The 23,208-nt window shown below is 36.5% G+C and overlaps 1 protein-coding gene across 1 annotated transcript in view; it reads right to left on the bottom strand.

Annotated features, from left to right (window-relative positions):
- The window catches only part of LOC122807732 (NUAK family SNF1-like kinase 1), a 721,770-nt gene extending 699,605 nt beyond the window's left edge, over nt 1-22,165 (bottom strand). Inside the window, exon 1 of the mRNA XM_044078715.1 lies at nt 20,899-22,165. Within this exon, the coding sequence (XP_043934650.1) occupies nt 20,899-21,282 (384 nt within the window). The 5' untranslated portion in view covers nt 21,283-22,165. The remainder of the gene's footprint in view (nt 1-20,898) is intronic.
- Between the last annotated feature and the right edge of the window lie 1,043 nt (nt 22,166-23,208).

Raw genomic sequence — 23,208 nt, 5'->3', positions numbered from 1 at the left:
ATAAAAGAAAAAAAACCCTACTTGTAGCATTTCTTTTTCATAGATTGTTGGCAACATATAGACACTATCTAAATATGCAGTCTTTCCCAGTGGAACCAAATTAATTAAATAAACCTTTTTTATTAAATGATAGCTTGTATGTGTTCCAAAAACAACAGATCTCATTTAGTTCATCTAGTATCCTATTCCATTGTTCTTCACTTACATTTTAACCTCACATCTTATTCTTAACACAGACATTTCTTCCAATGGAAAAGATACTCCTCCTCTTTACTATATCACCCAGTCCTTTACTTTTTTCTTTACTTAAAGTCATGCCTATTGTATTTAAACTTTGATGTATATGACATATAACTTCTTTCATCCAGACTTTGTTTCTCACAATCAATATAATATCATCTGCATAAATAAATGTAACTGGAATTTTTATCCCTTCATTAGTTATATAAGTAACACCTTTCATGTGCAGATTTATATCTCTAATACATTCATAACTAACACAGCTGATATACTGCTCATAGGACATCTTTGACATATGCCATTCTTTATATCTATCTCTTTGCTTAACCATCCATTCACTAAAATTCTTACTTTATTTTTATTACTTTTGAACGGCATACATTTTTAATTTTCTTGCTAATGTTATACTCTTCCATAATTGCCCACAAATGTTCATACTGTATCAAAAACTTTGTTTAACGCCCCTATTGTGATCTTGGTCCCATCGGTCCTATTTATAATATTATCCACAATTTCTCTTTCTATGAATAATTCTTGATGTCCTTTTCCCTTTGAACTTTATATTCTATTTTCCAAAATACTTTTTATTTTACCTTCAATTCTCTTCTAAATCATTTTTATAAAAATGTTATGATCTTTATTGCTCAATGCTATAGGACTGCAATTTTCAATTTTATTTTTATCTTCCTTTTTTCCATACAAATTTAAGTGTCACTGCATAAAACTTTATGCATAAAACTTTCATTTAACTACTCATTCATAACTTTTAAGAAGTATTTTTTTCTGCCAGTCCATAAAATTCTTATAAAACTGGTATCCTATACCATCTGATCCTAAAATTGACTATAAATTAACTTATCAACATACCATATCTAATTCATATAAATAATTCTCATTTTCCAATTTCGTGTTTTCTTGTTCTGTCATTTTTTTAAACATGCCATTCTTTTTTGTATGTTCTTTCTATCTTGAAACATTTTTTACATCATTTCTTTGATATAATTTTTTCCTGAGATCTTACTTCTCATGTCATCTTTCATTTATTTCATTATATCAGTCTTCTCTTTGAATATGCTACAAATAAGCTGATACCTCTTCTTTGTTACCTTGTAAATAATATATTTGCTTAAATAACTCATTGCTTTTCTATTGAATCTTTTCCTAAATTCTTTATTCTCTCACATAATATTCTCTATCATTCCATTCCAAATACTTTAAATTCCATACACATTGTTTTATATTTTTTTCTGCTTTTGTTACATCTGACTGCCATTCTAAAAACATTTTTCATATTTTTCTTTCAAAGCTAGCCACCACTCAGACCAGTTTCTATAACACACTCTAGTGGAAATGTGATCTTTCCATAAATGCATACTCATTTTGTTTATTATTTATTCATTTGCATTTGTTCACCAGGATAGTCCACTGGGACAAGATGAGCCCATTTTCCGTGGAGGCCCAGGGAGAAAAGCTCCAGACATAGTATAGCTCTTACACAGTGCAAATGTAAAATCATATGAGGCAAACATTATACATAAATATGGGGTCTGCTTTAGAATGCCGAATGTTTGAAATATCGAGCGCTCACATGAGTGAATATTTCAAACCTCGATATTGCTATATTTTTTTGCACTGTAGTGTGGATGAGAATATTTGCCCTTTTCTCACTGTAGTGTGACCTCGGAGTTGGAATATATATTTAGCAAGGGGTGTGGGGGGTGCAGACCCCCCACAATAGCAATTTCAAGTTTTGGAATATTCACTCATATGAGTGTTCGAGACATTGATCTTTCGTTTTTCTGACCTAGACCCTAAATATGGAATCATATGAGACAAACATAATACATATAGTGTACAGCATTACAATACATTTATGCAGCAAAATACAAATTCAGTAAAGCAGGCCTAAGAAACAGTAATATCAGAAAACATACAATACTAGTCCTTAGGGAGGTAGATCAAGGCTCAATAACAATACCATTGAGCAGTAGGTCCAGTTGGTGATAGGAAGAGCGTAGTGAGATAGGCAGAGTTTGATGTGTAATTTATGCTAGATATAAGATAGTAGTATCTAGGTAGTTTGTTTAGGCAAGATGCCACGAGGCTACCCTTAAGTGAAGATTAGAAATTAAGAACACATTCTTGAGGAAAGAGCACCTAAAGGTAAAGTATTACTTTAGATTGGAAATGTAGAAGGGAAGTCTTTCAGAGTGGGAGAGTACATAGGTAGGGATATATAGAACAAGAGAGGGAAGAGCCAGGGAAGAGGGGAGGCAAAATCCCATAATTCCTCATTTACTCATTTTATTCCTTTTTTCAGTATTATTTTCTGGTATTTCTATCCATATGGTTGAGTGATCTAAAAGGCCTGTTACAAGTATCTCTCTCTAGCTCTTAGGTATAGTTAAACCTTGTGATATAATACAATAATATATTTCTATCTTGTATATACACCAATTATATGTTCACATATTATTCCGAATCTTTAACTTGCCACATTTTATAACTTCAATTTTTAACATCATTTCCTCTCACATCATAATTAAAATATCCAGCTAATATTATATTAATTACTACATAATCCATTTTTTTTTAAATAAATCTTCCCTTATTTACCTGTAATATAGGCATTCAGTGTTATAATTCTGATTATGCCATCTGAGATCTACAATAGTGAATCTTCTTATCATTGCCAATGTTATGTTCAATATTTTCAATGACTTTCTACAAGTACAACTATGCCCGAACATAGTTCCTTTCCTAAGTTCCATATTGTATCACCTCCCTAAAGTTTCTTTGTTTGTAATCTCTCTTCTTGTGTCAAAAATCATACATCTTCCAATATTATTATGTCAACACCATACTTACTACACCAGTTTAGAATGCTCTTCTTCTTATATTTTTGATGCTATTTACATTTACTGAAAGCACTCTGAAGTTGTCATTATGTCTGTGTTGTAGCTTACCAGAAATTGTGTAAATTTAAAGTATTTATCTCATTTGTGTTATCCATTTCTTTTCTTTTTCTGTTTTACATTTATCCCTTTAAGCTTTTCTGTCTCTTACTATTTTGCCAATATAATTTTTTTCCTTTTCATAATTTTCCAATGTATATCTTCTTCATCACTTATTTCTGAATCTTCTTCTATATTATCCTCTGTTTCATTTTTCTCTTTATCCTTATCTTTATTTTTAACTTTATCTTGCTTCCCTAATTCATCTTTATCCTTTATTGGGTCTGTTTCTCTTCATATACTGTCCCCACTTTTGTTTTCTCATTCTTTCTCCTTTTTCTCTAGATTACAATCCATCCACAAATGACTAGTTTTGTTACATTTATAACATTTCAAGGCACACTTTTTTGCATCATGACCCATTTCCCCACAAATATAACATTTCCTCTCATCACAGTTACTTATCAAATTATCAACTTTTCCGCAGAAAAAACATGTCTTCAGTTGTCCGCAACATTTTACAACACCTCTGTTACCATCTACATTTATCATACTAGGGATATGCACATTTTTTCTTTCTCCATTTTCAGTACAATAACACAGTCCCACCCCCCCAGTCCATAATCTTCTGTTATCATAGACTGTCCATAACCTCTTTACAATGTTTGCTTAAATGTCTCTTTAAAGTCTCGTTTACAACTTCAGTTTAAAATTGAACATGTATTTTCTTTTTTGGTTCTCAGTGAAATGCTTTAAACACATAAGAATTCCATGGATTAAAGTTCTATTTCTTCTCATATTCCCTCCAAAAAATGTTCCAGAACAGAACCAGTCTCAAAAATAATGTCACAAAATGTCTCTTTGTAAAGAATAATAACTCTTGATCTCCTGCACTTTCACTCCTAAATGGGACAATTAAATTATCCAAATGTCATACCTGTCCACTTCTTTTTCTTCTTTGATCTGAATTCTTACCATAAATTTCTTTTGATTGCTGACATTTCCTTTTCTTTTTTCATCTTTAATCACTTTCCCTGCAGTTGCTTTAACAGGCTTGGTGTATGATTTCTTTGTCTGGCAATCTTCTTTCAAAATAACTTCCAATTTCTCCATCTGAATTTTGCCCATAATTTCACCCCATAACATATCTTTTCCACTCTTTAGCTCATTCTGCAACAACAATTCACCCAAAATATCATCCCACAACCCTCCCAACTGGAGGGTTGTAATAACACATTAACACATCTATCATTGTTTTGAATGTTTGCTTGTGATGAAACAAATTCTGCTGAAACAGCTACTCAGAACCTTTTACAGCTTCACACACTGTACTAGCATTCGCCTCTGTGATATCCACCATCTTTGATCTCCTTGAGTGCTGTTCTCCCAGCCACCACTGCACTAATAATGGAACAGGCACTCTTCTAATAAGTAGGGGAAGTTCCCTGATACCCAGGCCAAACTTCTTCTAGTAGTATAAATACCACCTCATTTCTTCCCTGAAAAGAGGCTACTCACCTAATAAGACTAGCCTGGCCAAAAAAAAGATAAATACAATAAATAAAATAAGATCTCTAAGATTTCATGAAACTATTCTAAGTGTATCACTGTGGGGTACAGCAATGCTATTACTTCTTACATGATTGCTATGCCCTGAACCCTGTAAATCTGAGATATCTATCCAGTGTATCATTCAGACTAAGCCAGACAAAAAGGAAATGGCTAATTTTACAATAAGCTTGAGCTAGATAATGCACTGGGTATCCAGAGAAGATGGGGAAGAGTTCCCAGCAAACACATGCAGCAGCCCCGCATCAAGGCTAGAATGCTTGCTTAATATTCATTCAGTAACACAGATACATATTAGCAATAAAAATGTTAGACATAAACCAGGATTAAAGGGTCTATATCAGAACATCGAAATTTTAAAACTTCAAATGTTCTAATATCAACCCCTATTCAGTGAACACTAAAAATAGCGAAGCTGCAGAACACTGAATTCTTTCCTAGGGAAAGAATTTGGTTGGCTGGTTTTGTGGCTTCACTATTTTCAGCGCTGTGGTGGAAAGTTACAGGTCGGGTTCAGGTAAGTGTGCGATTGTGTGTACGTTAGGGTTAGGGCATGGGTTAGGTGAGTTAGGGTTAGGGCGCAGGTTAGGTGAGTTAGGGTTAGGGGTGGGTTACGTGAGTTAGGGTTAGGGCATGGGTTAGGTGAGTGTGCGATAGTGACGGACCTTAGGTTTAGGGTTTGGGTTAAGGTAAGTGGATAGATAGTAGTGTATGTACAGTTTAGTGTAGGGTTAGATGTAGGATTTTAAGTGTATGTGTGTGGACTGATGTATTTTTGGTGTGCTTGTGTTGTGTGTATGTGTTTTGGAATAGCAAACTTTTCCTTGCGAAAAAATTTGCTGTTCTGAATGTTCGATATTTTGTGGTTAGATATTTTCGGTTTGATGAAATAGCGTTCGCTATTTTCATCTTTCGATCGCATGATATAAACATGGATTAAAGTCTGTAACACAGATCCTTTACCATCTGTGTTTGAAAGTGCAGTCATTCTGCTCAAACATCCCACTTGTGAGCAGTAATCAAAACATATATGTATAGCTGAAATACCCAAGAGGCAGAAAATTTGCCAGAATATCTTTGAAAGAATGACACATAGGCCCAACAACAATACAAGCTGACCAGTTTAAGTACACTGTTATTTGCAGTAGTAAAATAGCTTTTTGCTTGTTGCAGACAGCTGGAAATCTGTACAGCTGACCACCAGCTGGAAACTCATTGTGTATACAATCTAACATTGGCCCCCACCAGGGGCTGGTAAAATCCATCATTTCTTCACTACTGGCATCCTCAGCAATATCCATTAGTGTTTGAAACCTGGGTCTGTGTAGATAGGATAAAGTCTAACTTCTGATGGTCAGAGCTATGTTGTGATGTTGCTTCTGTAGCCCCATACTCTGGCCTTCTTCCCATTGGCTTTTTATTGCCTGGTAACTTAGAAGAAATTCCTGAAACTTATATTTGTGGTCCGGGTGCTCCCTTTTCAGATGGCCAACAAAAGGATATGATAAATGTGGCATTTCAAGAAATGTTTCACCCTCAGATGAAGATTTGAAAAGTAATCTATGACAATTCTGGATACATAAGGATGTGGGGAAGTCCAGTTGCACTGCACAACCTGGCTCCTTAATCCTTTTCAGAATTTGGAGAAACACTTCCCCTAATAATACAATAGCCCGACTGTGCTACTTACTTTACACTCTATAGGTATATCATGATCTCGTTTCAGGACTTTTTCATGATCTTTGTAGTTTAGAAAATAAAAGGTGCCTGGGGTGGTTTGTAACAGCTCTTATGCTAATGCAATTAACCCTTTTTACCTCCAGCTCTGCACTTCTCTGAAGAGGCTGATACAACTCCTTTTTAATCAACCAGACCAGATTACTACCCTCTACTACTTCTGGCTTAAGTTGATTAGGCTGCGTTTATGACATCTGCTTCTGTTTTCTGCACCAGCTATCTTTAATACAAGTTTATGGTGCCACAAAGAGAACTATAAGTTCCATGGCACATGTGATAAGTACCTAGCACTATAGTACCTACAACTAGAAATATAGGGGTTCTTATCTCAATGTTGTGAACTGTGTGTGTGTGTGTGTGTGTGTGTGTGTGTGTGTGTGTGTGTGTGTGTGTGTGTGTGTGTGTGTGTGTGTGTGAGATGGTTATACCATTTCCCTGCTGGACAGGGACATCAAGTGCTGATTTGTCTATACATGGGCTAAACTCTTGGTTAGGCTTACAAGGGCCTCAGGGCCAATAGCCTAGTAACTTCCTGTGATCCTATGAACTCTTCTGCTTGGTTAGTAAGCACTGTCATACCATCCTGATGTTCTGGCAATTCTTTGTGCTGTTGACCAAACTTACCATGTAGTGTTGCTAGTCGCAACTTACTCTCCTTAATAGCAGCCTTGATGAATTTTATGTCCATGTTTACTTCTTGTAAAATCTCCTCCATAGAATTTAGGGATTGTTTATACCTGGCAATTCTTTTTTACTATAAACCTCTCCTGACTCCACACAGTGCTTCCACACAGTGCTTGTTCTTAGAGACCGTGGCCATGTTTATCTGTGCCATGTGCTTTGCTCCTTTAATGGTGATTTTTCTTAAAAAACAAGTTGCAGAGCTAACTTGAAATACAGCATAATTCTATGATGTAGTAGTTACAACACTGAAAAGAAGGTTTTTCAGATTCTTTATGAAAGTATAAAATATAAATTGTGAGGACACTATAGCAGTACTGAATTAAAGCATCTGCCTGCAAGCAAGTTTGTGAGGCTGTCCCTATCAGATGAACATTCTTTTGCCGACTTTTAGTACTCAAATTATTATAAAAAAGTGAAAGATATAAATGTATGACCATATTCACATATGGATAAGATATTTACATTATGCTGAAATCCCATGACTCTAAACATGATAGAGTTGCAATTGATATTAATTAACACACAGTCATTCACATTGCACATCATTATAATGGTACTGACACATAATCTGATATTTTTCCATGAAAGTTTTAGAATCTGAATTATTGAAGTTAATATTAGTCTGACAGCTCTTAACAGTGTACGTCAATCATAATTTTACTTACATTTATAGCAATGGGGAGTGGTAAGGTGGTAAACAATAATGCTTAGTGTTATTTCCAGCAATGTGGTACATGCTATCACATTATTCAATATGGAACTTTACATAACGTTTGCTTTTCATATGATTTTGCTTTATGTTAAGCAAAGGGCTATATTCTTATTACCCCACAGAGCTAACTATGAGAGAAGATTGAATAAACAAAACCTGCAAATATGTCAAAAACGTCAAGCTATGTTCCTGAATTTGTTCAAGAATTTGAGCTATTCAAAAGTGCCCATGTCCTTTCACTTAAGATACGTTTCAAAAATCTATAATAAGAACATTTTCAGTTTTGGGATATATATATATATGTCAACCAAATGTAAGTGCAAATGCCTTGCAAACTATGCCACATATAAGTGGCTTATTTTGGCTAGATTTCTCAATTGTCTTTTACAGACCACATTAATTACTTATAAACCTATGAACATTTTTGGGCTGGCACAAACTTGACATCAGTTGCTTCAAAATATAGCAGTTTCCATGTCTCTATAAAGAAATCGAATATTTTATCCTAACTATACTAGTCCTTTATTGTATTTATAGTAATCCTTCTCATTCACAGGCTTCGTAGGATTAATTGAAATTTCATGGTTATTTTAGTCTAATATATTTCTTGCCAATATCCAACCTTAGGCTTTATCTCCTTTTTCAAGAAGGGAGAAGCCAATTAGTCTCATAAACATTGGAGAGCACCCTTCCAGTTATCAAGGTTGAATTTGAAGAAAGTTATAGAATAAGACGGTTTAAGCAGCAGAATAAGTTTATTTCAGAGAAGGGGAGGTGATGGAGGGTGATGAATTTCTCTCTCCATCATGTTTTGTTTATTTTCTGATGAAGGTCAGGTCTTTGTTTGTGGTTTTAGCTGATCTGTTTGTCTAAGAAACAAGATGTCAAAGACTACTGGATCCCTCTAATTATCATAAGTGAGGCTCTGCTCTCCCCTTAAGAGTCCATGAGTCAGAATACATGAACAGAGCTTTCAGTACCACCTAATAACTAAGGTTCTTTAGATTAGAAGACTTTTCTTATTAAAACTTCTGGGGCTTTTCACATTTGTTGAGATGTCGTGTGAGATACATATTGAATGGAGTGTTGTACTCTGCAATGGGCCTGATCAGTGCTGAATACTGAGGGACAACATCATGTATGAATCTAGATAAGATACAAATTGGTTGTGCTGAGTAGAAGGATTTCCTGACAAGTTTCCATAATTATGATCAAAGGTGAGGGAACTATTGTGCCAACTGCCCAGGTCCCTGACTAATTTTTAATTTTGTAAGGGTGTGTTATTAGTACTGTATGTTGTGGATAACTTATGTTTTCTGAAAGAAATGACTTTACACTTTCTAGTCTTCAGCTTATGCCCACTTTCCATACACCAGGTACAAAGTAAGGTAAGATCTTCCTAAAGGGTGCAGATATCTGAAGGAGTTTTAACAATTACACCCAGTTGGCACTCATCTGCAGATCTGGTTAACATTTAGTCCTGGTTATAATTTCTGAGATCAGAGAAGTAGATGCCAAACAGGAGTGGACCCCGCACAGACCCCTTTGACACTCCAGCAGTTACCTTATTACTACTTGAAGAGGCACAAACTATGTGAGTTCTGTCTTTCAGCCAATTGATAATCCATCTTGCTATGAAAGAATCTGTTTAAATATGTTAGCTTCCTTACAATTGCATCAAAAGGTCTGGTATCAAATGCTTTGGTCAGATCAAGACACTCTGTATGAACAGCTTGAATACTGTTGACAGCTTGTATAACCCTTCCAAAGAAATTAGCAATATTCAACAGACATGATCTCCCTTTGACTAAGCCAAATTGCTGAGGGTCAAAGTTAACACGATTTTTAATGTCATAATTAATGAGCTTGGGTATGATATGTTCCATAGCTGTAAGACTAGTAAAGCAGATTTGTATGTAATTTCCAAGGTCAGTGATAGCGTCCTAGATGATTTGAAGACATCTTTAAATATATTTTATTTTTATCTTTTCAGTCAATAGTTAGGATGACTTTACTGCCTGGAGTTGTGGCAGTATACTAATATCTATTACATGGTCTGTGAATATTAATTTGAATGAACATTAAAGTATATCTCCATTATACCTTCATAATACCTTGACTGTCACTCCAACCTTCACGTATGGCATTATTTCTAAAGCTCATACCTGCATAGCACGATATGTTGACTTTTGCATTCACTGCATCTTCAGTACTGGTATTACCACCTGAATTACCCATACATAACTGAATTGACCCACTGTACTTTTCTACACGCTTCTATTCATGTATAAGGGAAACTATGAAACTTTTCTAAAAGTAAAAATTGTATTCCCCTATACACTATGCTTAAGAACAGTATTATCTTTTATAGCAGTTCTCGTAGACTAGTATAGTGATGGATGAAGTTCAATTACCATTAAAACTGTAGCATGACTTAGTGCTAGCAGAACACCATGTCAATGAGCAAGTCTTATTTTATTAAGTGTGGATATGCAGCATGCAAACCATTCAATGAAATAATTTTTTAGTTCTACATTTGCTGTGTGTTATTTTAATGATAAGGTATGTACACAGTGGTTAATTATGTATAAAAATAAAGGTTCATTTTGGGAAGTAATGCTTCCCTTCTGATAGGACAGGGATTGCATATTGCATTGGATAGTGTCAGCTGTCTATATAAATGAGGTGTAATTACTTGTGCACAGATATCTGTTTTTGAGGAATTTATCTGCATGTTTAGCCCTTGATGCTGTGGGTGTTACCTCTGCTGTACCTGTTGATGTATCTGAAGTACTTGGCAGCATGTCCACCTATGATGGACATCAGTGCATATTTTCCATGCTATACACACACACACACACACACACACACACACACACACACACACACACACACACACACACACACACACATATATCTATCAAAATTCTGAATGCCGTTATGTGAACTTTGATTGTTGAAAGTCAGTTTATCAAAATTTAATAACAGTGATTTGAAAATTTCAAACCTGCAACAGCGAATGCTAGTGTGCATTCGCTGTTGTGAGATCAACATATTGATTGAAGATCGCACTACAGTGGGGATTGAGAACTTTGACCTTTTCCTCACTGTAGTGCGATCTCAGAGTTGTAATATGTAACTAGCAGGGGGCGTGAAAGGCACAGCCCCCCACATGGGGGGTGCAGGAGTCTTGCCTCCCTGCAAAACCTATGTTGAATATCACCGGATGTTAAGGTAAGTTCAGGCGTTTTTTGTATCGTTATTTTGATTGGTTGCTATCGTTAATTTAAATAGTGTTTTTTGAGTAAGTAATTACATAGTTGTACATTGCTGAGTGGGGTTAAATGAATTAAAGGTTATATGAGTGGTGGATAGGAGCAGTTAAGCTTCAGGAGCCTTGCAAGGGTCACACTGTAACCTTATGCACCTCCAATAAAGAAGAGTTGTTGAAGTCTGCTGGTCATTCTTATAGTCCAGATATGACCTTGGTGGGCATACTTAGAACCATGCATGATTTCAAGAGTCATATAGTGCAGTGTTGGGGTCTGCCTCGTGAGTTGGTGGATGATGTTCAGGCTTCTACATCTAGAGCAAGTGTTCCTTGAGTCTGCATCAGGTTTGCTAAGGTATTTTAAGGACTGCTACCTTTTTGGCAAGGAAACATAATGTGAGGCCTTCAGTTAGTATTCATCTCCCTGCATTTTCCATCATGTTTTTGAATTGTCATTCATTTGGTAGCAAATGCATAGCCCCAAACACAAAATAGGGTTGGTGCATGGTAAAAACAGCTACGCTGTCTCTTGTGACACAGACTGGTGGATCTCAAGGCAATAACAACTATCCTCGTAAAGGATCAAAACAGAAATTATACTCTATATGTGTGCTTATCACCTTCTGATACACCTAAAAAAGAAATATATGGATCAGGAGACCAACATTCAACATGTGCTGGACACTAACAGTCTTTCAACATTCTTACATCACTGTGGGCTTTGGTTTTGATTATCTGGATTTTAAATGTCCTGCTCGGGTGCTGTTAGTTCCACACAGTATTGCTATCATTTGCAGTTTGGTATACATATGCATCATTTGTAGATTGTTATCGGTTGTGTTCTTCTGTTTCTTAAGCCACATGGTGCTAAATAAAGACATTTGTTACAGTTTTGATGATAACCTGTGTTACAATAAGTTGTATACTTCAATATGTATATATACATATATATTTATACACACACACACACACACACACACACACACACACACACACACACACACACACACACACACACACACACACACATATATTTATATTAAAAGTTGTATGCATTTCAATGTGTTTGTGTGTATGTTGCCTGTATACATAGATTCTGAACTAAACCCTGTTTCTTCTTTCACGATCATTCCTCTCAGATTGTGAAGGGTTTTATCATCTAGGCTGTTTACATAGACAACCCTTTTCTCTTTTGCTTTCCTGGTCTGCAATTTCCTTCTCATGTTGTTAGTATATGTCTTTAAATTGGGTTCCTATCACGTAGTCGAACCTTTAGAAGTTCGAACCACATATGGTCAAGACCATATGTTCGAATTTGTAAAAGTTCAAGCATGTGAATGGAAATCTCCATAAGCGGAGGTTTCCATTCACTTCAATGTGGTGTGATCTCGGAGTTAGTATATTTAAGTAGCGGGGGATGCAGGGGGGCTTGCAGGGGGGCCATTGTATTTTTATTTTTTTAACGGTAGTCGAAGTTCTGTAACTTCAAACTTAATGGTTTGACCATTAGGTGTTCAAAGTTGTGGAACTTTGACTATCTGATATAGACCCCTTTAAATCTCCAACTTTGATTCATTTCTTCTGTGTTCAGAAGTAAACTTCTCCATGCTGTTTGCCCACAGCACTCCTTTTGTATCACATTAATGTGAAAGTTACCTTTCCAGTAAGTACTACATAATGCAAGTAGCAGCAGCTGACATCATTCTCAGATATATAAAATATCCATTAACATTTTGAATAAACTGAAGCTACTCTTAAAGATTCAGTGTTTTATGAACAGGATACATCTCAACCAGCACAGACTGAAAATAGAAACAAAGGTCTTTTAAAAATAGCATACCTCAACTGTACAGATTTTCACAGAATGTCCAGATTTTTGCCTCGTGTTTTTGTCTGTTTTTCACAAAACTGTGATTTTCTAGGAAACCTTTGGCAAATCGTTGAACATTGAAGTCAGAAAATAATGACAGACATTTGAGTTTCAGAGTTCATACCCTTCAGAAAATTCATACTAATGCAAAGCCTGTTATTCTATCAACCTTTTAAGTTTGTAAGAGCAATATTTAAACATTGTCCCTATTTTTGGGCCTTTGTCCCACCATTATTTATGGCTTTGTCCAGATTTCCTGCTCTAAGAGGTTTGGAGGTATGAAAAATAGAAACATCTAGCTAAATATCTGGATATCTAACTAGCATAAAATTTGAATTCCAAATAGTGCATAACTCTTCCTGCTTCCAGTAGGAATATGGTATAACACGTTTAAAAAACAGAGAGTGACAAAAATGATGAAACAACATAAGCGCATTATAAAAGAGATGGTATAAAATCTGTATACCTGAATGAACTGCAAAATTCTACCACACAAGGTCTTTTATTTTTACTTTGGAAAAAGGGAGTTATAAGATGTGTGTCTTCTTTCTTTAAATTGTTGTTGCCACTAGTATGTTGGTCATGTGATGCAGTTTTGTGTGTACTGAACAGCTTCAACAATCACATGGGATGAGGGGATTCAGAAAGCTGTGTGAAGGGGTAAATCAAGCCTGAAAATAGGGACATTCCTTAAGAAATAAGGACACCTTAAATTAGGCCTAAAAATTGGAACACACCTCCAAAATAGGGACAGTTGAGAAGTTTGTTGACCATATTTTTTCATCACAGAAAAATGCATAAACAACCACATAACAAATTTCTAGCCTGCAGTAATAGCTTGCTTCAGATATTTTCATTACAATAGTTTCAGGTGTGTTCTGTTAGGCCAGATTCCAAGAGAATTTATGTTCAGAATTAGCTGTTACCCCCAGTCTTGTGAGATTTTAAAATACTTTACCAAGTTCAAGATAAGGCTTGCATGTGATATAAACATATGAAGAAGCATAAAAGCTGTTTCACTATGCTAATATCTTTATGGCCAGTTCCTTAAAGCTGAATTAGGTCACTGGTCCAAACTTCATTGTAAGCATAGCTTGGTAAATTATGTCCTAAAAGGTATGCAATGATACACATCCTTGTGATATCAATATATATGAAGTAGTAATATTTATAAGTGGGTCACTTAAGAAACTTTATGCTAAGAAGTGCAGAGGTAGAAGCAACAAAGTTAAGTATATTTAGTGATATTATTTTATTTATTTACTCTTTGTTAACTGGGTTAGCACTAGGTCAGCTGTCTCTTTTCAGGGGAAACCGAAGGCAGTATTGATGACTGGGGAAAATTTGACCAGGGCACCAGGGAGCTTTCTCTACTCTTCTTAATAAGTACTGTGGGATATGTTTCTCTTTCAGGATATCTTTGCACTTCCTTCTGTGTACTGGTAGCAGATGTCTCGATATGTGGTGCACGTTAGTGCAGCCATGTATAAAACTATCACAGAAGGACATGTCTGTATATCCTGGTTGTAGTGCAGTGTGAATGATTAGTCCTCATCTCACTGCAAACACATTCCCTTAAGATACTATGTCATACTGAAGTGTCATGTCTCTGAGCCCTCCTCCATGTCACTTTCCAGAGGTATCTTTTCCTGTCATACATATAGGTATGATGAAAGCTATATCATCCCTTCCACAATGCATTACAGCTTCATCCAAACATGGTGTATCTGCTCAGCTGCATACAGAACAGCACCTACAACCTATCATATCTCTTGCACTCCTTTTCCTGGATGCCCAGCTATTAGTGCAAATCCATGCAAAGTGCTGACTTATAATTCCCACGTTTGGCACAAGTACTGATAATATAACTTCCCTCCTTCCTATCTTGCAGAGATCATCTACTGTCAGCTGAACTGTCAGATGGACACTGGAAACTATGGGGGTATGCTATACATTATTTCTTTCCCTTGCATATATTAGAAATACATTACAAAACATGGAGCACTTTGGGGCAGCACCTTGCTGTTTTGGATAGAAAACTAGCTGATAACTTTGTAGTGGATACATGGATCTGTAGCTCCCTGACTGCAATGTGGCTCTGGCACCCCACCTACTACATCATGCACGTGCTGGAGTGTGGTGATCGGGGGCTGCTTAGATTCATAGCTTCATAGGTGTTTACTAGGCTAATGACCACAATGGCCCTTTTAAGCCTAGTCATGCATCCCAAATCTCTGAAAAGTTCTGGTACCATTGATAAGTTTAAGTAGGGGTTTGGGAGATGAAACATTTACAAGCAGGGGCCTGGCAGATGAACCATTTACAGGTTGTTTGAGGCAGTGATTCCCTCATTGCAGATGGACCTTACTTTACTGTCCTGAAACTTTTCAGATCTAACCCTTAGTCCATAAAAATTAATTTCTACTGGATTCGATCAGCCTAATTAAGTTTTCCCTTGCATTGCTTGCATTTTAGTAATACCAAAAGAAGTGCAGAAAAGCCTTGATTCATTTTGGGTGAATGTAAGTAAAATCATAATTTTTTTTAGATAAGAAACACTCAAAATCTAAGTCAAGCCTGACTACTAATGTTACTGTTCTTCCTTAGTTCCTCCTTCACCCACAACATCCAGGCTGCCCTGCCTTACCCTCATCATACTAAAACTAGGGCTAGACAAAGAAACAGGCTTTCATAGAACCAATCTGACTGCAGCTGGCCAGCAATGTGAGAGGAATGTCTGGGCCTCAACAAGCTCTTCTACATATGCTAGTATTAACAAACCAGATTTCCCAGCCTACTCTATGGCATTGAGGTATGACTACAGTCCATGCAATATGAACTGAAATAGTGGATTGGTTGCTTAGTACGGTGTGCACTCAGGCACATCTCCATGGTTAATCTTTTGTGGAGGCCGGACATGTATATGGCATGTTGTCTACAAGGGGGTGGGGCTTTGGCTGAGTATGGGGTATGAACTATACCCTATGAGCCCATTCCACACCACCTCTTGGATTCCATAAGCAAATGTATGAGGTAGGGTTAAGAGCATAAACAAACCCTCCCTCACTAACAATATAATGCTGACATCCAGGTGCCTTAATCTGCTCATTGACCCTGAACATGGGCAGAGAATGTCTGAAGGAGGTTAGGAGAGTGTCAGACTGAGTGGATGAAGACAGGCCCAGGGACAGGTGATAATTAACTGTGAGGATTGAAAAAAAAGAAGGCTCACTTACTAACTAGATTTACTGTCTTAACGGCTTATTCAATACCTGTTATTCAGTTTCTGCTTTTTAAATTTCATTCCATGGTTTTACAGTTCTGAGAAGAATTTTTATATATATATATATATATATATATATATATATATATATATATATATATATACACACACATACATTTATGATACCTAGTTATTAAGCAAGACAGGAGAATGAGTGCAAAATTATTTCATCAGGAATATTTTGTTATTGCAGAAACAACATGCCAAAACCAGTAAAACACATCATTCAGATTCTAACATAAAAACAGTTTCCCACCAGTAGGTGAAGTAACTGAGCTTCTTGCCATACCTCTCAACCTATTACTCAAAAAATATGGACAACATTAAAAATAATGCGGGATAAAGGTCCGAAATCAGATATTACTCTTTCAAACTTGGCATTAGCATGCATTTTCTGAAGGATATGATGTCTGAACTGAACCGTCTGTCATTATTTAGTAACTTCAACTATCAATGATTTAGAAAACCACAATTTTTATGAGGAACAAGCTATGAATAGACCAAAAATGTGAGGCAAAAGTCTGGACATTCTGCGAACATCTCGACAGTTGAGAGGTATGCTTCTTGGTGTTCTCTTTGGCAGTACCATTAGTAAGAACCCATGACCTATGAATCTCCATGGCTGGGTGCAATTAGCTTATGCATTTTTGCCAGATAATGTGACTGGAGAAAGAGTAGCAGATTCAGCCCATTGGGCAGTCAGTCAACAGTAATATCACTTAGTGGTCAACAGCAAGCTCAATTTTTCTGGTGGGGGGAGGGAGAGGGATTTTTCATCATGGGAATATATTCTGTTGAAGACTACAATGCAAGGTTCAGATACATAAATGGCTGCTGAGACTGTCTGATGAATGAAGCTCGTAAGATGACAGTGAGAACACAGAACTAGTAAAACTTGTACTTGCATGCATTGCTTGCTCAACTCACAGGAACAACCCAGAGACAAGAAGCATAAATGAAATATCCTTTTACATATTGTAAATGGCATTGACCTGGTACTTGAATGTTGCTTCACATTAATTTGGCCTTATGTATGATTGCCAAAAGGCTGTGCTCACCTGGAAAGAAGATTCCCCCTTCTCCCACAATTATTCTATGCTGGATATTATGGAAGATGAATGAGTCAGTGGAGCATGATATATCAAGCATGTGGGTTAGGTTATCACACTGGTGGGGGCAACAAATAAGTGCAAAAATGACAACCATGTGAAATATAGGATTTTTACTCATAACTGTCTGAACTTTGTTGTATGAAGCAGCATTATGTGAATCTGGGACCACTACTAGCACGGATTACTTAATCTGCTCTGAGAAATTTCAGGCCTGCAGTTAATTATATGATGTGCATTAGACTTTGTATACATACACATTTATTTATTTGTTTTTTAGATGGATAAGTGGACTGGTAGAGAACCATTTTCAGCTACTGCCAGGGCCAAGAAGTTGGCTTAACTGTACACACAACGAGTATTGTTTTGCATCAAAATATGTGGTAATACTAGCTATTAGTTACAAATACTCATAATATCCCCCTACAAGTATCTGTAGTATCCAGTTATACAAGACTATTAACTACAGAAAGAAAAAAATATATATTTTATTTAATGTATAGCTATGGACAGGAAATAAGTGCGAGAACTAAAGACTGGCGTTGGGTGAGACGGCTACGTCTGTTGTGAATTATTTACCTTCAGTCATTAACAATAAAGCACTTGCATGCATACTGTTCCTGTAGATGTGTTGCAGTTCTTTTTGAATGCCGATAGTTTAAAATGCAGCTGTAATAAAATCAGATATGGAGTACCAGGAGGCAAGGCCTAGTTAAAAGAAGGATTTTTCACAGGTGGGAGGTGTAAAATGGAATATTTTTAGTTTTAGTTTATATTTGATTTATGTCAAAAGCAATATTTTCTAAATGTGCCAGAATACTAGGATTACTTGACAACTGTAATTTTCTAGCAACAATTTGAGCAATTGTGAGTCAAAGGTTTACACTTCGTACATTTGCCACTAGCACTCTTATGTAAGTGGTCGATTCCTTCCCCCCTTCTTCTCCTATGGCATATTGAGTGACTATGAATACCACTTGGCTATACAGTGAAATTCGTGTCCTTAATAAAAACACTTTTGCTCAGCGTGCTTACCCAGTCAGTAGACGATGAGGCTGAGAGGTTAGGTTCAATAGTTCTGAGATATGTATACTGTTACAAATTATCTAGTCATGTATACAAAATTGTAATTACAGTTTTTTTTTTGCTGTTGATCTGGTTATTGTAATTTTTAACTGTAAGACCTGATCATTTAGTGAAGATTAAGATTCAGTAGAGGGAGTAGTTTCTTTCTTTGGTGTAACATAAATATTTTGTTATTTTCCACTGGGAGTGATAAATGCGCAGAGTGGCTGACAAAAATGATAACACATGCTGCTCAGTTTCTAAGCTGTTTTGTTTCCTAGGGAACAAGTTGTGGCTTGCCAAGTGTTGTTGTGTAGGGGGAATGGGTGGGAGCATAACAGTACTCTTGACAAAGTAATATGGGAATTTACAAATAAAAGGAATAATTTCCTGGTAATGTTATTGATCTCTTCTGTGAGTCATTTTGACTGCTTTATTTCCTTCCCTTCCATTAAACTGCTCGATATAGTAAGAATATGGACTATGTTATGTGATCTGTTTACAGGTTAAAACAGCTTGTCACTTGATGCTTTAAAAAAAAACTGTCACATATTCCCTAAAACTTTTGTTCTGTTTCTTTGAGACTATAAAGGGCTTCTTAAGGCTTTGTTCTAAATTTCATTCAGCATAACTTTCTCCTTTCTGGACTCCCATGTCAACCGCATGTGATATTTACATAATTTGGCAACAGGCATTAGATGTCTCTGTCTTCATATTTCCATCACTTGCTTTCTGCTGTTGGACTTTTTTTTAAATATAAATTACTCTCTTATAATATTATAGAAAACTTAACCATTAAATCCAGTTTCAAAGGTAGGATAATAATGTTATATGCCTTTCTCTCTCTGTGTGTGTGTGTGTGTGTGTGTGTGTGTGTGTGTGTGTGTGTGTGTGTGTGTGTGTGTGTGTGTGTGTGTGCGTGCATGCATACTTGTGTGCTCAGTTTAAAATCTTCTGTGGTCTTTATACCACATTGTATTGCTTCCTAGAAGTATTCAGTTTAGGGGTCCTACTATCTTGCTTGTTGTTAGCGAGGGTAGGAGAATGAAAAAGAGGCAGTTTTTAAGTCACACAATCCAGCAATTTAATATAAGTCCACACCTATTTTTCCTGGTTGCTTATGAACTTCCTGAACACCCCAGCTTCATCACTTTCAGATGGACTGCAAATGTTGTTTCTGTATATGTTGCAAGGTGATAGGTATAATTCCTTCTGATACCTTAATAAGGCACATGCCAAAACCTCTGCAGAAGTTAAATAGCTGCATACTGGAATTTTTCTGTACAGCTATTTAGTTATATTTATCATTAATATAAGTATCATGAGTACTAGAAAAAACAGACAACTTTTGCAGATTTATCGTTTACAAAAAAAAGGTCCTCAGTGGAATTAAGCCTCTGTGTCTGTGTCTTGTATTTGTCAGTGTGGAATTGTATTCATTCATTTGCTTGTTTATTAATTCATTAATTAATTTATCAGTGTATATTTTGCAGGTGTGTTACATTCCTTGTTGGTAATATAAAAAAAAAAAATCTCAAAATCATGCTAACCAGGAAAGCACAGGTATTTATTTTCTAAAAAATGTTCAAGGTCTCACCTTGTCACTGTAGATGATTTATTGTATGTTTTTCCTTTTCCTGTTAAAATTAATTTTTAAACCACAACTGCTCATGAAATAATAATCCACTAACACTGTAAAACAGTGTAATATAACAAAATAATCAAAACTTCATAGCAAACACAGCATAACTATATGAAATGCAATTGAGTACAGATTTTACAGCTACTTTTAGTAATAAACAGTGATGCATTCCCAAACTTTGCCACCTCTTGTCTTACTTGGAGGGAACCAGCGAACCAATCATAGTAACATAGGTAGAAATAAATGCACCTGTAGGAAAGCCATACTATTTTAAACGATCAACATCTAAAAACATGTGAGGGCAGCCACCAGGCATAAATGATCATTCCTAAACTTAGCATCATGGTATTATGTTGTGCAGGGGTGACACTCCTGGCTCAAAAGAAGTGCATTTTTCAATTTCTAGGTTTAGTCTATAAAAGCTTATTTTACAAATAGGACTGTAATCCATCCTCCTGACTGGTGGACCCAGAAATAATAGTTTTGCACCCAGTGAAGTAAAAAGCCAGGTCTTTGGCTTGTGTTAAAAAGTGATGTGCTGCTACTTGTAAGCATTTCATGGATGATAATCTGATGTCTTCCAATGCTGTGTGTGTGTGTGTGTGTGTGTGTGTGTGTGTGTGTGTGTGTGTGTGTGTGTGCATGGGAGGGTGCATATGGCTGCGTGTGTCTCTCTGTGTGCATGTGTGGGTGTGTTGGGGATTATATCAATACTATGAAAAAAATAATATCACCTAAGATCAATGTGAGCTGATTACTTACTGTTCTTCCTGTCCCTTTCTCCACGGCTTTCTTGACTTTCCCATATGTGCCCCTTCCTAGGGTCTCTAGAAACTCATATCTGTTTTTCAGGCTGTGTCTGTGCTGGTGTTTCTTTACTGCTGCCTTTACCTTCTGAACAGAGTCAGCAGAGGCCTTCTGATCTTCAAACATTTCAGCAGACTTTTTGCGCTTCTCCACTACACGTTCTTCTTCAGAAAATGCATGTCCTTCTGTCCAGGAGTGATCCCATCTTGACTTTCTGTGCTTCATTTCTTCAGCATCATCTAGGTCTGCCCTCATTCTCACACCTTGAGATCCGGAACAATTATCCATTCCCACTCTTTTGCTGTTCTTTCCTTGGCTCGGCACACTGTCCCCTGTCATTTTTTTTATGGCAGGTTTCTCAAGGTAATAAAATGAAAAGAAAAACAAAAACACCTGTTTCAAAGATTCATCTTGCAGACCCTTGCAAAAATGAAATTAAATGATGTTTTGAAGTTAACAGCTATCCCAAGAAACCAGTCTCCTTCACATTACTTCATGAATTGCCAAAGTAATTACAAATATTGCTTTTGTTATCATATTCATACCCAGTTAAAGTGATTTGTAGTCTAAAACTAACACGAGTTTTTGCTTTGTGAGATGATGCTTAAGGTGTTTTGCAATGCAGTTCAGTCATTATACCATGTGAAGCATACACTGTTCAGTTTAGACCAGCCACCTTTCCTCACTTTATACAAAGATTAATTTGCCGTAGACAAACTTGGAAAATGGTAAACAGCTGCATACAACTTGAAAGCTGTGAATAAATTTCTGTGCATCTGTCTGTCAAAAAGTGCTTTTTCCTGCTCTGCTTCCATTTCAGCTTCCTATCGTACCACTTCCCTTACCCATTGCCTTGAAGTTACAATTCACTTTAAATTCAATTTTGATTTTGTCTGCTGTTTCTTCTAAGTTTTCTCCGCCTTGTTGCCCTTATGTAGCAAAGCTTTGACACTTCTGCAAGTGCAGCTTTGTGGGGGGGGGGTGGACTTTGGCGTTTACAAATACTGCTGTTATTGCAGCTGCTACATCTGCTGCTGTTAGATTCCTTTCACATTCCCCTTTCCTTCAAAGTACAGAGCATGTAGATCTTAACAGTGCCCTTGTTTTGTCAGGCAGTGTTAGTTGTCATGTCCTTTCAGTTCCACTCTCTTCCATTAATCTGCACCACCCAGTTGATCAGTGCGAGCTTTGAGATGTGCATTAACTCACCAAGTAAACTTCCCAGCCTGACGTCCCCTCACAGCTTTTCAGAGTGTTTAGGAGGAGGAGTCAGGCAGAGAAAGCGAGATGGCAAAGTGTATTAAGAAAGATGCTAGCCTGGTTGTGCTTTTTGAGAAACCTTTCATTAACCTACAACTACAAGCGATGACAGGTATTGCACAAAGCAATGATCACCAAGGAAAATGGAATGCAAAGACATGTAGGGCTGCTCTGTTGTGTTTCTGGCATGTTTTCTTTTATTCTGAGTTGTTTTCGTTTTTTAATTTCTTTAGAACCTGTGTTTGTTATCTACATGTTCTAATTCTTTCCAATAGAGCATTATTTAAACATAGGATACTCTATGTTGTAGATTTCCAGGTCACATTGATGTTGTTTTCAGAGGGTCACTTCCCTGGCTACATCTTTTATATATCTATTTTGCATTTTAGTCAAATATACTCCGTTTTACTTACTTAATCCTTTTCTAGTTATAGCTGCATGCTTTCTGTTATGGTCTGTAGAATGTACATCACTACCCATTCTTGCATGCAGTCTTAACTAATAATCTTTGCTCCACAACTTGTGCTGACATGCAATCATCTGCCTTAATTTCACACAAGTACTTCTGTAAATATGTTTGACATCCCCCCACCCATGCGCACTGATATGTATTTCTATTACTGCCTGTTGTCTTGCCATAGTACCTTTCTACAAAAATCATTTGCACCTTGTTATGGAAGATTACACTGGTTTCATTCCTTCTGAATCTCCATTGTTTAACAGAGATCAGCTGGTGTATATTTGAGAAGGGAACAATCACATAAAGCCCACTTCAGTGCACATGCTAGTCTTTCTAGTATTTTCTGTTTCACTTAGTCTTTGACTTGCCTCTTACTTGCCTGAATGCAAAAGGGCAGCTTGCCTTCTAGTCCAGCAGACACTGCTTTTGACAGCTTGATAACATCCAGCAGGGGGTGCTATCTATGCTGCATCCTTGCTCCTTACTTGCCTGAGTGCAAAAGGGCAGCTTGCCTTCTAGACACTGCTTTTAACAGCTTGATAACA

The sequence above is a fragment of the Protopterus annectens genome, chromosome 7.part1, assembly GCF_019279795.1.
Source record: "Protopterus annectens isolate FY-2018-M chromosome 7.part1, PAN1.0, whole genome shotgun sequence".
NCBI lineage: Eukaryota > Metazoa > Chordata > Ceratodontiformes > Protopteridae > Protopterus > Protopterus annectens.
The sequence above is the reverse complement of the archived record's forward strand: the minus strand, read 5'-3'. Positions and strand labels throughout refer to the sequence as shown.